This window comes from Alternaria triticimaculans (genome assembly GCF_023758025.1).
Source record: "Alternaria triticimaculans strain BMP 0046 chromosome Unknown scaffold_9, whole genome shotgun sequence".
Classification (NCBI taxonomy): domain Eukaryota; kingdom Fungi; phylum Ascomycota; class Dothideomycetes; order Pleosporales; family Pleosporaceae; genus Alternaria; species Alternaria triticimaculans.
Window position 1 is genome coordinate 1,145,809 of NW_026055966.1, and position 16,339 is coordinate 1,162,147.

General features: G+C 51.4%; 4 protein-coding genes across 4 annotated transcripts; 1 reads left to right on the forward strand and 3 right to left on the reverse strand.

Moving 5' to 3' along the window:
• Positions 1–263: 263 nt before the first annotated feature.
• Positions 264–1,995, forward strand: J4E78_006811 (uncharacterized protein; the record flags this gene model as incomplete). Its single annotated transcript, XM_049367421.1, has 5 exons — positions 264–269; positions 678–743; positions 790–878; positions 927–1,894; positions 1,943–1,995. 5 exons carry the CDS (start codon positions 264–266, stop codon positions 1,993–1,995), a joined length of 1,182 nt encoding a protein of 393 aa, XP_049221168.1.
• An 8,225-nt stretch (positions 1,996–10,220) lies between these two features.
• On the reverse strand, positions 10,221–11,168 carry J4E78_006812 (uncharacterized protein; the record flags this gene model as incomplete). The annotated part of the gene is made up of 1 exon (XM_049367422.1): positions 10,221–11,168. One exon carries the CDS (start codon positions 11,166–11,168, stop codon positions 10,221–10,223), a length of 948 nt encoding a protein of 315 aa, XP_049221169.1.
• A 455-nt stretch (positions 11,169–11,623) lies between these two features.
• Positions 11,624–12,544, reverse strand: J4E78_006813 (uncharacterized protein; the record flags this gene model as incomplete). Its single annotated transcript, XM_049367423.1, has 1 exon — positions 11,624–12,544. The coding sequence occupies one exon, from the start codon at positions 12,542–12,544 to the stop codon at positions 11,624–11,626; it is 921 nt and encodes a 306-aa protein (XP_049221170.1).
• A 247-nt stretch (positions 12,545–12,791) lies between these two features.
• On the reverse strand, positions 12,792–15,278 carry MAK5 (ATP-dependent RNA helicase; the record flags this gene model as incomplete). The annotated part of the gene is made up of 1 exon (XM_049367424.1): positions 12,792–15,278. One exon carries the CDS (start codon positions 15,276–15,278, stop codon positions 12,792–12,794), a length of 2,487 nt encoding a protein of 828 aa, XP_049221171.1.
• Between the last annotated feature and the right edge of the window lie 1,061 nt (positions 15,279–16,339).

Below are 16,339 nucleotides of genomic sequence, written 5' to 3' on the forward strand. Positions count from 1 at the left end.
TGACTTCCTGCAAACTTTGCACCACTCGTCAACACATGTTCCGTTGAACCCCGAGTGTTCTATTCTTATCTGTAACACCGGCTCTCTCCTTCCAGACCGACCCTCCGACCTTTCTCAGACCGTGGTGCAAACACCAGACCCTGATTCTGTCCAAATTCGTTCTGACAGCCAAGCAAACATCCTGTTCGGGGCGCTTTCTTTTTCTCGCCTCCCAAATATAGCAGGTCTTACCCTGAAGGGTCAAACGAAGCGACAAACGTACGATGCCTGTAAGTTCTTCTTCAAACTCGTTTCTCCTTAAGAGCGTTCAAATACCATGTTCTCTTCCGCAGCAGCCCCGTTTCATTCATCCTTCAAATCACCATTCCTACCGTAGTCATGATTTCCCACGCTTCTTGGTACGACGGACAACCGCTTCTCTACGGAGAGACGCTTCGTAGAACTTCTTCTTCGTATAGCAGTGCATCTCCTGAACTGCAAGCACTTCCTTTATACCGCAAAAGTCTGTCATTGTCAAGCGATTCGTCAGTCGAGACGTCAATCGAACCCCCTCGCAAAACACTTCACCACCACAAGGACCCTAAAGCATATGCGGACCTTCCGATTTTCGAGAATCCTTGCCCGCTATGCTTCTTTGAACACTGTCACACGGTACTAAGAACATGGATCAAACGTAGAAGCACGCTTTCTCGGCTGTCACGGTCCAGATCGATCGATTGACGAGCGAGCAGTACGAGGAGAATGTAAGTTGTCCTGTCAAGATTGCATGTCTCTTGCTAATTAGTACAGGATGTCGGTGGTGTCGTTGATCTCATCGAGGTCATTCGCATCCAGGCATCTGGTCCTACGGAAGCAGCACGAGCTCTGCGAAAGAAGCTGTAAGCCAGATTCCCGCGCAACCACAATATGCACTAACAAGTCGGCAGCAAGTATGGCAATGTGCATCGCCAGATCCGCGCCCTTGTCATAATGGACGCTCTGATTCAGAATGCTGGAACCAGATTCCAGAAAGCGTTCGCAGATGAGCCACTTCTCGAGAGACTCCGCATCCTGGCAAGGGACGACACAGTCGATGCGGAAGTACGGCAGAAGGCCAACGTTTTTTTCCGAAGTTGGGCTGTCGCATACAAGGGAACGCCAGGCCTTGAGCGGATAGCTGCACTACACAAAGAACTTCCTCGTACCAAACGTCCTCAGCCACAACAATCTCGGATTGTGCGACAGCAAGATGCCGAAGCTGCGCGCGAGCGTGAGGAGCATTCGCAGTCTCCTCCTAGAAGCAGGCGACCGGAGCCACCCCATACGTCATCTTCACGGACGACCACACCTGTTGTACTCGGTGCTGGTACCCCTCTTCCAACCACTTCGCTATTCAAGAGGGATAAGAAAGACAAGAAGAAGACCAAGGGGCAGCCGTTCAACCTGGAAAAGGAGAAGGGTCAGATGCTTGAGACGATGGCATCGGCAAACGTCGCCAGTACGAATCTGCTGAACGGCCTACAACTCATCAACCGAGAGCAACAGCGTGTCAGTGAGAACGCAGAAGTTATGCGACGCTTCGAGACGTGCAAGCAACTGCGTCGCCAGATCTTGCGCTACATTCACCTGGTCGAGTCTGAGCAGTACATTGGCGGTCTTCTCAACGCCAACGACGAGCTAGTCAAGGGCCTCATGGCCTTCGAGCTTATGGACAAGAGCATCGACGACGACAGCGATAGTGATAACGAGGAAGGCAACGTGTCTGCTGCTGAAGCTGCGATGGGTAATATGGGTCTGAATGAGTCTGCCCCTCCGAAGCCGCCTAGGCCCACGAGCATCCCCATGCCTCCACAGCGCGTCGAGCCAGACAGTGAGCCGGAGGAGGATGAGGATGACCCGTTCGGAGACAGTAATGGTAAGACTACTGCAAACATCTCTTTCTCCTCTAGCTAACACGCCACAGCCGTCAAAACACCCTTCGCAGAGAAGGGCCAACCGACCTGGAGGGACGTCTAAGCTATCAAAGACACGATACAGACAGGACCTGCATGTTCAAGGCGAGGCACGGTGTTGGGCTTTCCTCATCTCATGTTTAGCAATACCCTTTCCTACCGCTCCACCATCTAGATAGATCTCAATACAACATTTCCACACCATCTGCCATGCATTTCCATCTTCTGCATGCCCCGCGCGCGCCTCTGACCGAACGCGCGGCATTAGCCACGTTCACTGCCACGCGGGCGACGTCATGCAGCCCCTAGCGTCGGCCTGTCATTGGCCTAGCGCCACGCGCAGCATTGAAGCAGGGCTGGATGCCCTCTGCGACCGTATTAATCTCCCCTTTGCCTCCTCGATACCACTGCCTACTAACTCACAACAAACCTCAACTTTCACGCACCTTCATCGCATAAACTGTAAGTTCAGCCCTGATCTCGTGGCTGCGAACACCGCTAACGTTATCGCAGCGCAACTCCGTCATCTCTCTGAACCAACAGTCACGAACCCGCGACCGTCAACCTCCGAGTCATACAACGTCGTAAACCCACTCGGTCGTCGCATATTCATACATCGCAATGCCTGCCTCTACCAACTCTGTCTCTTCGGCCGCCGGCTCGATTGTTAAGCCTCAGGGCGGAAAGTGCAGCTGCATCAGCACCGACGACTGCAGTTGCTGCTGCATTCCTTGCACGGTCATGTAGACGCGACGACAATATGAAGAGCCTCATAAGACTTCGACCGACGGCAGCATATGCGCGTGCCGGAGCGGTGACGGACGGCACGCGTCAGGCGATGGGCACGATAAGGGACGGACGACTGGCATAAGGTGTTTTGGGACATTTTGAGCGGCCTCATTAGGTGTAGCGAAAGCGATAACATGCGCTCAAGGAAATGAGGCTTTGGGGGCTTTGTTTTGGGGTTTGGAGTCTTCTGGAGTGTTGCATTGGATTGATTGCTTTATACCAATACCATACATATATTTCGAATTACACAACACATTCACATTCCAACTCTACATCTGCTTAGCAATCGTAAATGTGCTATGTAAGCTCGTTCCTTGTAAATTGCCTCGCAGCCAACATCGTAGACATGCCTACTATGAGTTGTCAAGATACACCAGCGCCAAGCGGCCCCATCTGAAGCTAGTCCGGCAGCCAGGCAAGCAGGGCTGAAGCATGGCAGTTGTGGCGCGCTGGCGCGATGACATGGCGTCACCCAAGTACGCCCGAAGCCTCTTGCCTTGTAAACCTCATCTCTGACATCTTAACCCCATTCTCACCGTCGCAAACTTCTCCAGATCATATCTTTTCTTGTTGTACATATCGCGTTCTATTTGTAAGTCGGATTGCCATGGTTTGATGCATACGTTCGCTAATGGGTCTGATAGTGCTTGAGACGCCATCCCCCCTTGCGCACATCGAATCCTTCGTCTCCGCCCTTACGACTCCATTCGGTATCGCCTCGTCTCGCATCGCATCGCATTCATCCGCCGCGCAGTCTTCGCCGTAATCAGCAAATATGCCCGCGTCTACAACTTCGAGCACGACGTCTATCGTCAAGCCTGGTCCCGTCAAGGCGCCATGCTGGTGCGGTGACGATTGCCAGTGCTGCGTCATCCCATGCACCGTCATGTAGACTTCGACGATGGATAGAGGGATGATGAACATATATACCAGGGCGCTTCAGGAGTTACTTCGTTTGGATATGTTGTTTGAGCATGCGCTTGGGAAAGAGCTGGATAGGAGGAGGAATGTGACGAGGCACGAATCTCGCATCGCATTGCTTGGTATTTATTGAGCATCTTAGCGTTACGTAGTGTTATGAAATCATGGTATTCTTATGTGCACCTAGTCCCTCATGGCAGATCTTTCACTTTCTCAGTCATTGGAGGATCAAACATCTTCCTTAAGAAATAGCGCAGTCCCGCTACGAAGCCGGCACCGCCATCGAAGACTTACTACCAACTACACAGCTATGCAGGATCTCTTAAATGTGACATTCCGCCAGGAGCTTTTCTCACCCGTTCGCATCGGCGTCACCTCTTGATCACACTCGACGGACCTTCCCCAACCACATGCCGCCTTCACGGCTACATCAGCTCTTTTGACACCAAATGACAAACCACCGTCGACTTGTATTTCGTGAGTATAGGTAGCACGCAAGTGTACGAGAAGTTAAAGGAAGCGCATATGGCAGAGGATGCGAACAGCCAGACTGTGTTTGTGTTACAGAGTGAGTTCTGGCCCCCAACTCTTGCGGCGCAGCGAGGCAGACTCTTCATCCGCTGTGCCGCGTGCGACCCGAAAAGGTGGCATCACAGCCGCACCTTCATGTACTGAACGGTTGTGAATTTCCTTCTGCTCTTATTCTCTGCAAAGTCCAGTACGGGTTCGCATATCAAGTCCATCGCAATGGCCACATCTGCGAGCTACGAGCAGGAGCCCCTCAAAGCGCTGACACGGGACTCATCACCAGCACGAACGCCGAACTCAGAAACACATCCACCATCACAGTCGCCATGCACTATACTGCGTCCTCCGTCTCCTAGCAAAACAACCAATAAACCACGGCATCCTCGGGTTCGTCGCAACAGACCACACACTTTCTGGAACATACGCAACACGACAGATATGCTCATGTGCGTCATTTGCATCCCATTCGCTTGGGTTACCTACCTCTTCACACTCCCTTGGGTCATTCCCTCCGTAAACTGGAGCCCCGTCCTCGCCTTTTTCCTTCTCCCGTGGTGGGTGTACACGGCTGCTACTCTTTTGATAAGGCACAGGCGTTATAGAATGAGAAGGACGATTGCAGATGACGAGGCTGTCATTGGGTTATTGGATGCTGACGATATTTTCGAGGCTGGGTTGGATCTGCATGCTGTCGGGTACAAGGATGGGGAGGAATTCGGATTGAGGAAATGAGAAGGTATTGAGAAAGTATTGCTTGTGGCACGGTACATGCTCATTGATTCGATGTTTGGCTTGTGTACTAACGCCTTCATATATCTTGACGCCACTTAAACTAGGAAATCGTTTTTGGTTCGGGTTGCATATGCTGCCAAGAATCTTTCGCTAAAATGAGACATCAAGTGGCGCAGCAAGGCAGATTCCCTAGCGCGTACCTTGTGTGCTACTGTGCCGCATCGCGCATGAACACAGCCTTCCTCTACTCATATATTCCAAACACAACTTCTCTTGCTGCGTTTCCTGTACGAGACCATCTCCTCACTTCTCGTCAGCATTGGATCACGATCACAACAATATGTTTTCGCAAAAACAACAGTCTTTGCCACAGCCTTCGGTTTACAGCGAGAAGCAGCCGGCTTCTTGTCCACCACGAACCAAACTTCAATTGACCCTTCCACCAGGTCTTCGACAATGGTGGGACGACCTTGATCGCTTTCGCTACGAAGACCAGCCACTGTCCTTCCGCACGTTCGGGTTTATGACCTACGACACGTTCCTCAGATACATTACGCTGCACATTTTTCGGTCTCTCCAACCACACGAAGTTGTCCGTCGTCTGTATCATCCACTTTTGTTTGCAATCGTGGGGGTTATTATGGACTTGGTATGGAAGAAAATGGTGAAGGACAAGTGGAGGGTGAGAAGAACAATGGGTGATGACGAAGCAGAAATCGGGTTAATGAAGAGGAGCGACTTATCGGACGAAAAAGTGGACTCGTATGCAGTACGAAGAGATAAAGATAAGGGAGTTGAGTTGGCGAAGAATCAGGGATTCAATTGGAGATGGTGGACAGGACGTGAGATGGCGAAGAAACAGGGATGCGGTTGGAGATGGTGTGTCGCTTTTCTTCTGTGGCAAATTGTATGCGGTGGTGCAATGATGTTGACTGCGGCGTGGTGGCAATATGGAACGGATGTACGTGAGATGGCCCCTTTCCGAGCCACTCATGACAACGTGTCTTCTTGAAAAGATGATTGGGATGTACGTATACCTTCGATGGAATCTTGCTCGATCGCCTTTGCAATTTGTGTTCCGCAACAACCAGTCTTCTAAACAATCTTTATCAACTTTACTCGATCTCGCATACATTGCAGGTGGTAACGAACAATGACAACGCAAACGCACTTTCCGACCCGAACCCTGCCCACAACCTCCTCTAAAGAAGTCATTTCACCGAATGTTGACAGCGAAATACCGCTCTCTCCTCCTAGCGCAACACCCATCTCCACGATCGATGATGCCGAATGCGAGGGTCTCTCGATCTATTCTCTCAAGATCATCTTGTACACGTCGATCTTTTTATCGATCGTCGCATGCATTGCATACGCCATGTGGTATCTCGAGAATGCGGTGGCGAGCTTTCTCCTCTTCGGCGCACTCACATCATTTACGAACATACTATGGAAGCTGTGCGGTCGAAGACTGTTCCGGGAGTGGCGACACAGGAGGGCGGTGTTGGATGCGGAAATGAGCTTGATGTATCAAGGTGAGGCGTTTGTCGGAGGAAGGACTGCCATGGATGCGCTTGATGCCGGCGACACGGATGACGATGTCTGGTGACAACGTATCTAATGGGCTAATTTGAGCTCCTGAAACCCCTCTACGAGCGCTTCTGTAGAGTTTTCGTTCTCCAAGGTGCGACGCACTACTGTTGATACTCTTTCCCGCGCGTGCTGCAATCGGCGGCGTTGTCGACACGCGAACCTGCCTCGTTGCCTTGCTGCCAGGCCTACCTTCTTTTGCGCGTCGTCTTCCATGTTTGCGATTGTTAAGAAGACCTCAAACGATCTTCTCTCGAGTTTCCGAATGGCTTGGACAACTCTCTTAATCATGGCGCGATCGTTTCCACTTACTTCGTCTTCCAAGCTTGCTGGGGAATACCGAAGGTGATGTTCGACAGTGTATATGACCGACGGATGTTCGCAAAAGATCTGTATAGTCCGCAGTTGGACACCGGGCGGACATCGTTTCTTGATCGTGCTGGAGGCCAGACCGAGAGCATGTAATATAGCAAGTAGCTCAGCTCTTTCGCGTGTCTTGACGTTTTCGGTCGCAAAGTTTGCGCGTGTAATGCCGTATCTACGCTCTTCGGTAGGCAGTAGTCCTGGCATCAAGGCGCCCGTTTTTGCGCATCTGGCCTGCTGTAAGACGCCGATACCCACACCTTGCCCTTTCACGTGATCCACAGCAGTATGTAGCAGCAACTCCAAGTTTACCTTCTCTGGGAACAGGGAGTTCATGGTGTTGCGCTGACAGCGGTAGATTCTCGTTAGTTCGTTTCGTTTTGTGTGGAGTGCAGTGAGACGTTGGCGAAAGGGCTTTTGCTCGGGCAAACGACAGTGGACTAGCGGCACGACTGTACCAAGGTTCATGTTTGCGTCATCCGTTCTACGAAAACAACATGTTCATCATAATTGAACACATGCTCATTCAGCTATGTCGATTGGAAGAGTCAACCAAAGATCATGTGAACCAGAAACTATATCTTAGTCACCTTTCTTTCCCGACTCCTCATCATCCACCTTCTTCTCTCGTATCAGCCTTCCCAACACAGGCATTCGACGCGCGGATTGTACCATCTTCATTGTCAGCCGTTTCATCGTACTGAATCTCCTCCATACAATGAGCACCAACAGGGTAAGACCTATCGTAGACACGAAATACAAGTAGACCCAGTAAGATACCTTCGTGCCGTTATTGTCGGGAGAAAAGTCCCAGAACTTAGTACTGAAAAACGTTGCGACAAATGTTCCGGGCAGGAAGATGAGAGTGATCGCCGTGATGAGTCGCATATCGGCGCCGTATCGATGATTCAATTGGTTGTCTGTGAAGGTGAAGATACGAGGTCAGTGTGTACTTTACGTGCAGGTCATTTGCCATTGTCATACCTCGCTGCTGAAGCTTCGCGTTTACCTGCAATCGTGAGCGTACTACTTTCGGAATTTTTAATGTATGATACGTACCGTCTGTACCATGGCTTGAAGTAAATCCTTACTTCTTCTAGCGAGAGAGCTTATATTTTCCAGACTTTCCTGTGTGTATACCAGCTGCTCTCGTAATTCCTTACATGTACTGAGGCAATGTTCACCAGGCAACCTTTCGATCTGGCCTTCCAAGCGGTTCTGTGCAGTCAACATCAAGTAATTGATAAACTCAAGGTTTGCAACTCTAGACAAGAGACGGTTTAGGCGCTGAGGTATTTGCGAGCTCTCTGGCATTCGGTCCAAGTCAATTTCGTCATCTTCACTGTCGTAGCCCATTGTAGCTTCCATCTCTCGACAATCTCTAGATATTTGTATTCCCATGTTTCGAACAGGTTGTTCGTTGATGGACAGTAGAATTACCGAAGTTAGGAATGGGTTGGACGCAAAATTCTGAGCTTGCTGAACGCGTGTCACGATGCGGTCAAGATCGTCCTTCCCAAGGCATAATGCAAATGTCTGACGTGTGGCGCTATTGTAGGTGGTCGTAATTACACCTCCTAGGCCTTGAAAAAACCCTGCAATGATTTGTCAGTTCCCGTCAGACGTGTAGGCATTGCCGTCGAAGTCAATTTACCCTTCCAGTTGGAGTCATGCAGTAGAGGGGAGAACGCCATCGATAACTCTACGGTTGAGCCGAATGAAGGGATGTAGCTATATGGGATATGCCAGTATGAGTGCAGAGCAACAACACTGTCAATCGAATACGGAACCAAGCCGTGCTCGGAAAAACTTTCGGGACAGGCAGTTATAAGGCTTACGATAAGTTAGTAGAGTACAGAATGCCGTGACTAGGCATACTAACAGTTCAAGAGCCCATTTTGTATCCATGGTTGGTTCGGCTGTTTGCTCACACAGCGCTGGTATATCACTGTCGCGCACTAGATACTGAGTAAATCTGACCCCGTCCTATGTAAGCTTAGCCTTGTCAAAGTAGATCTCTTGTACATAGACTCACGCTGGTCTCACGTATCGACACTATCACGTACTCATCCCGCGGAACCAACTTCTCTGGGTGTCTCTTCCAGTGATCGTACCGCCATGGGAGATGATCTACTGCTGTCATCGCAGTATGTTCGACCGTTGCTACAATGTGTGCGAGGTAGGAAAGCTTCGATAAAAGAGCGAGAAGAGATCGTTAAGTACACAGTTGAGCGCACATCAGGCTGAAAATACAACCCCTCGGCTTATGCGTAATACATGCAAGAGCAAGTCATCGCAGGGCGATCGGTGAAGATTCGACGAATAGAAAAGCTACCAACCCAACTTCGTGTAGCGAGAACACGAGGCTGAACAAAGCTTTGACGGACACCAGAGGTGGCTAAAACTCTTGTCGCATACATACATCCGAGTCTTAATAAGTAATCAGTCATTAACACAATGTATATTCCTACCTTAAAAGCATTTTCGAGAACGCGACGCGAACGCTGGCGACCTCCTGCGCGGATCGAGCTTTTGCTGACACAAACCAAAGAGGCAACGAAATGTGAACGCCGCCTATCTGCAACGCAGCAACGCAAGATATTGCAACAAGCCAGGGATTTAAGTTCCGCTTGCTATGAAGGATGGCTATATCGTGGTCGTCGGGCTGTGCAAAAGTGAGTTGTTCCTCGTGGCGCGCATGGTCCCGCAAGGCTGAGCGCAGCTGAGGAGGTGGCGGTCGAGATGCAGCCCAGGTAGACTACCATCTGCGCAACGGCACGGCGCCAGATATGATCGTTGTCGTGCAGGAGGCAAGGCTAGTTTGCCTGATCGAATGTTGGCTTTTCAAGAGCTTCTGATGATTCACCGTGACGCGTCGCAGTCGCGAATTTAGCGGCGTGCCATCGAGATAACGTCGTATTTGCTTCCTTTACACTCGCATTATCATGTCCTCGGCGATGATCTTGTCGCTGTAGAAGATGGATCAGATACACAGGGGGGATTTGGTGAAAAGCGGGGTATGGCTTTGATTGCGATAGCTGGAAGCTCGCCCGCAGGTGAGCGCGCAGGCGCTTACGTCATAGATTACTAAGACGTCAAATGCACCTGCCCGCGCATCGTTTCGGGACACAGCCAGTCACAAATGCATCACACAATGTCAATCTCCGAACTTCTGTCACGCGGTCGTGGAAAGAAGCCAGAAGGGACACATGTCACGTTTTCCTTATTAGACGTACATCTAGGATAGGCCGCTAGGGAACACACTCTCAGAATCCGTACATGTACCTCCTATTTCGTTTTCCTCATCCACTTTCCATGCAGCATGATCGATTCTATGGCAGCCACAATCTTTCCACGACACCCACCTCTTCAGTTCTCCTCTGCGACAACAGGCTGATCTCGGACACTCTGGAACCACCTATCCAAGTCCCCGAAATGCTTCTCCAGCTTGCTGTCAACGCTCTCAACGACCGGTGATGACAACGCGATAGAACTGGAGGTACCAGAACCCGGTGATTGAGTCTGAGTAACCGAAGCTTCCTGCGCACGCTCCAGATCCTCTTCCGCCTCATCCACTAGTCGATCGATCTCCTCCGGCAACAAGCCCTCGCGATCGAGTATGTCTTTGATCTTCTCCGCTACTGCAATCTGTAGCCTGGTCGTGGTCTGTCTCTGCTTGATTGCTGCAGCGAAGTCCTCTAGGGTATCCGTAAGAGCGTTGTTATCGTTCTTGTTGCGATTGCAGCCATTCCTTCTTGCGCCTTTGACTTTAGGCGGCGCAGCTAGGGTTTTGACCTTTCTGACGATAGGCTCAATGTAATCGATGAGGGTCTGGTAGTGGCTCAAGTAGGCTTGGTAGTATCTTAGACGCATCTCATTTGCTTCCTGGTGAAACATGCGGAACGCTTCCCCGTTCTCTTGCGCCGCTTCTTCATACTTATGTGCCAGTTCGAGCGAAAGGCTTGCCAAGTCCTTGATGTGATCGATGTACTTGTCGTACATTTTTACCACCTCTTCCAGATAGGTCGTGGCGGTGAGCTTGATGAGGAGCATGAAGACGATGGGGACGAGGAACTGGCGACCTAGGATCAAAGAAACAGGCTGGATGAACGCGATATGAACCAATGTGTAGAAGATGAGTAGAACAGCTGTGCCTGGCGAGAACTGGTGTCGAGCACGTGGCGGCTCGTCGACAGATTTGCGCAAGATCCGGTTGAGCTCGTCCATGTCGACAGTGCTAGGTCCCTGGCGCGTCTCATCAGATTCCGCTTCAGAAGGGAGCTTGTCCTTGTCGATGTTGGGCTCCATGGTCGCCATGTTCGGAGTTGGATGTTGGGTAGTGACAGGCTCAGCGCCGGTATCCATCGCTATCTTTGCTTGGGATGGCTCGTGTTCTGGTAGTCTTGTCCAGGAAGGTTCTGGTTATGACGAAAGAGCTTCTCATATAGACGATTGGGTGTGGTGGATTATACTACGTCATTTGCTATTTGTTGTGGACGTTTCCACCTAGCAATCAGGCAACCACATTACCATATCCCTCGTAGTTTGAATTTGCGGGAAAGATAACGTCATCGCATTTCGAAAAATTGCTACCGGGCGTTCACTGACAAAAGTGTATCGAGGGAAGTCTCTTCCTGGGGATACGCGACTTCATGGAGGGCAGGTGTTGAGACAAGTGAAGTATACGAAACGCTCGCACACATATAACATTTCACCGCTCCCCTACCTACGTATGCACCACGCCTACTCTGATCCCCGCTCTACGCCTATTCCTACTCCTCAGCCCTATCCACCTTCCTCAAACAATTCCTAACCCTCCAATCCCCCTCGCAATACCTCTCCAGCCTCTCCCTATGCCCATTCAACCTCACTTCCAACCCAGAATCGACCCTAGCAGTAGCAGCAGGGTTCTTCACCAGATCTTCCAAATGCATCAGATAACCATCTACCACCGCCGCCTTCTCCAGATCATTTTCTGCCTCGCGGATAAAGCCATCAGCTCCCTCATTTCTCAATGCGCGTGATGTTTTCGAGTACAGGATCTTCTCAATACTCTCCGCTATGTTCAGTCGCATTTGTGTTCTTGATCGCATCATGTAGACCTTATCGAACGGGATATTTAGCGCTGGAGAGTCGGGGGTCTTGGCGTGGGTTCTGGATAGATGTTCTAGGAAACTGATGGTGCTGCTTTGGTGCTTGTGAAGGGATGTGTAGTGCCTGAGACGGGCTTCGTTGATACGTTGTCGATGCCTGCTATGTTCTTCTTCCCTTTCTTGGAGATAAACAGAGAGCTCTTCCGATAAAGCCTTCTTCTCGTCTTGTAATCCCTGAACTGTGGCCGCATGTTCTTTGAGAGTTTCCTTCTGTGCGTCGATGGTTCTTCGCATATACTCAGTTGTAATAGTGCGGACAGTGATGATCGTAGTGAGCAGTAGGGATTCAGAAGCCAGAGCGTTGGTGAGGACATCGCTGGTGAAGAGATTGGCGCGGAAGTGGAGTAAGATGTAGATGACGGGTGCCCATATTGTGAACTGCACAAAAATGCTTTGGAGATACTCAAGCGTGATGTAGCCGGCAAACCGTGGCTTTAGAGGCACTTCCGTGGTTGTTGAGACGTCGGTATCCATGGCGGAGGACTCGTCTCTTGTCGCTCTGTCATCAGCGTTTGGCTGGGTCTGATTATCTGGGTCCATAGCTGCAGTTGAAGACATCGAGAAGACTACCAAATCAGACCGTTCTGTATGATGAGCTACGAACGGTCGCGGAACGACGGAGACAATATACTAACGCAATGTTTGTGCGCAAGTAACGCACAAAGCGCTCTCTGGTTTGCGCCTCGCAATCCCGCAGACTATTATTTCGGAAGCCAAACAAAGCCTAGAAGGTTCGTGAAACCGGTCGCCAAAACTTGCGTACAATTGATCATCCTCTACGACATGACTATTCGACAACCTCATCAAACCCCAGCCCATCCAAATTACCCAAAAACTCCATATTCCCCTCCCCAGCCATAAGCGCATCAACATCAATACCGCCACTGGTAAGATACCTCGCACTAACCCCCGTATTAATCCTCTGACTAAGCAAATGCTTGAGTTCCGCTCGTAGCGCTTGCATCTCCCCCTTCGTCATCTCACTCGCCTCCTTCTCCTTCTTCTTGCGTCCACTACCACGGCCCCTCTTTCCAGGTGCTTCCTTCTCAAACTCCTCGCTGTCGTAGTCTACGCCTAGATCTTCGGCTGCGCGGCGTAGTACGTCGTCTTCGCTGTGTTTCTTTTCCTTCGCGATGACAGTGTCGGCGAGGCGTTTGGAGATGGTGGCGCGGGGCTTTAGGCGGGAGACGATGCGGCGGTCGATGTCTAGGGTGCGGATGAAGAAGGCAGTTTTCTTCGATTTGGGGGCGTCGCTGGCGCGGGCGTGCACTTTGGCGACGAGGCGACGGACGCCGCCGACTTCTTCGGGGGCGCAGATGAGGATGCTGGCTCCGGATGCGTCGGCGCGGGCGGTACGGCCGGAGCGGTGGACGTAGGTGTCGGCGGCGCGGGGGAGGTGGTAGTGGATGACTAGGTCTATCTTGGGTATGTCGAGACCTCTGGCGGCAACGTCTGTGGCTACTAGGATTGATCCGGGTCGCTCCTTGAATCGTTCGATGGAGCGTAACCGGGCTTTTTGAGGCATGTTGGAGTGTAGGGGTAGAGCTGGGAGCGCCAGATTCGTCAAGAACGGCGTGATGCGACGTACTGCCGAGATTGAGTTGGTGAAGACAAGAGCGCGCTTCTTGGTGTAGAACATTAGTAGCGAGTAGAGATAGAGATCCTTCTCGGGTCCGGCGCATTCAATGAGACCTTCCTGCAGTCTACTGGCCATCTGCGAAGTAGGGTTGGCATCGATGAACATTGGCTTCTCCTCGCGGAACTGAAGTTTCTTGAGTAGATACTCCATCGATTGTTGTTGGTTCATGAGATCTCCACCACCATACTTCTGCTTTCCAGCAAGCTTGTGCTGCAGTTCCTTTCCGAAAGTGGCAGAGAACACAAGAGTTTGCCGTTGAGATTCCGGCGCTTCCTCGATATCGTCTTTCTCGTTAGGCTCGTCATCGGGCTCTAGGACTTTGAGAATCTCTCCCATTTCCTTGAAGTGTCCTTGGCTCAACAAACGATCAGCCTCGTCTACGACCAGGAACTTGATCTGCTTGAACTTCGGTAGTACTCCCGACCCACTGCTCATGACTTCCCACAGTCGTCCTGGTGTTCCAACAACAATGTCGGCCTTCTCTAGTTGCCTACGTTGCTTTTGTACGGACAAACCACCGGTGATGGATGCGATGTATGGGGAGTCAAAATCGCCCTTTGCGCAAAGGGCGATCAAATGATCATTGATCTGATGCGCAAGTTCACGTGTTGGCGCAATGATCAATGCGATGGGCGCCTTGTCCTCGGGTTCTTTGGGCGCCGAACGAGCAGCAAGGTAAGTCTCGACAATCGGGATACCGAAAGCGAGTGTCTTTCCTGAACCTGTCGAAGCCTTGCCGATAACATCCCTTCCACCCATGATTTCAGGTATGGTAGACGCTTGAATGCTGGTAGGTTTCGAGAACTTCAGCTTCGCCAACGCATCCAGCATCTCTTCGGAGAGGTCGAGTTTAGCCCATGCGCGGACGTCTGTCTCGTCGTCGTCGTCATCGGCGTGGTTCGCCAATATATCCCAAGCGCCAGGTCCGAAGGTCTCGCCGTCTTCGCGATCTTCGATATCGGAGGGTTCGTCGTCCTCGGCATCTTCCTCCTCTTCGACCTCATCTGGCGTCGGCAGCTCTGCCTTGGCCTTTTCCTCTGCCTCCCTCTTGAGCTTTGCTTCCTTCGCCCTCTTCTTCTTCTCAGTCTTTGTCAATTTCTTGACCTCCGGCTCGCCGTTGGTAGTGGTTGCGCCAGCTGTATCCTTAACATCCGCACTTGTTGTCTGCTTAAGTATCCCCGCCGGCGCATCGTCCTCGTCGCTGAAGCCCTCCCACGCGACCTCTTCATCTGCTTCCAGCAATTTCTTTCCTACGCTCTCGTCTTGTCCCACCACCTTCTCCTCGTCAAAGGTAATCTGCTCCAAGCGCTTTTGCTCGTCCTCCTCCCGTTGCCACGCTTCCTCCACATCCTGTGCCACCTCATCTTCCGTCTTTGTAGTCTCAAAGGTAAGATTACCAGTAACCGGATCTTTGACAATCTCAACATCTTCAATCTCTTCTAGTCCGTAGAAACCCTCTGTATCCTCCAACCGATCAGGCATCTCCACGGTCTTCCATCCCAGCTCGTTGAGTTGGACTCGGCGCTTGGGTCTCGTAGACGGCGGAAGAGGTTTGGGGAAGTCGTCGAGTTTTTGACGTTTGGGTTTGTGACCCTTATGCGACGCTTGTTTCGGGGCGGGATTAGGGCGCTTCATGGTGGGCGTGGTGCGATTGAGGTTTGGCGTGGGTTCGATGAGCGCGCCGTGAACTTTTTGGAAAACTTGTCGGCCTTCGGGAGTCCGCTTGCCCCACTTTTGTTCTAGCCCACTTGCGCTTTCCCACACTTCACGTGCGAATGACTCGCACGTTAATCGATCTTTTCTGGTGGGCACTGTCTGTATACCAAAATAGGACATAGAAAGAGCAGGAACAAGTTGACGAGAAAAATCGATTCAGACGTGGTTGGCACATCTTCACAGAAGCCTCTTACCCTCCCATCGCCCTACCCGCAGTGCAAGAACTACACACCCCACCAAACCTACATCTAGAGACCAGAAGTTCGGCGTCAATCGACGTCAACAAGACCCATCAAGATGGGCAAATCCTCAAAAGACAAACGAGACGCCTACTACCGCCTCGCCAAAGAAGAAGGCTGGCGCGCCCGCTCCGCCTACAAACTGCTGCAACTAGACGAAGAATTCAACCTCTTCGAAGGCGTAACGCGCGTCGTAGATCTATGCGCCGCACCAGGAAGTTGGAGTCAAGTCCTCTCGCGTGTGCTGATAAAGGGGGAGAAGTTTGGGAGAGCAGGATGGCAGGATAAGCAGAAGAATATGCGGGATTATGTTTTGGGCGGTGGTGGGGAGAAGGAGGTGAAGGAAGAGGGAAAGCAAGAGGGGGGTGTAGAGAAAGAAGAGGAAAAGAAGGTAGACTCGACACCAAAACTCGCACCCAGGGAAGGAGTGAGAATAGTGGCGATTGATCTCCAACCCATGTCCCCCCTCGAAGGCGTAACAACCATGCGCGCAGACATAACGCACCCCTCCACCATCCCCCTCATGCTCAAAGCCCTCGACCCAGACACCTACGACCCCACCCTTCCCACCTCCGCGCGTTCCTCCCCAGTCGACCTCGTAATCTCCGACGGCGCCCCCGACGTAACCGGCCTCCACGACCTCGACATCTACGTACAATCGCAACTCCTCTGGGCGGCCCTCAACCTCGCCCTATGCGTGCTCAAACCAGGCGGCAAGTTCGTGGCCAAGATCTTCAGGGG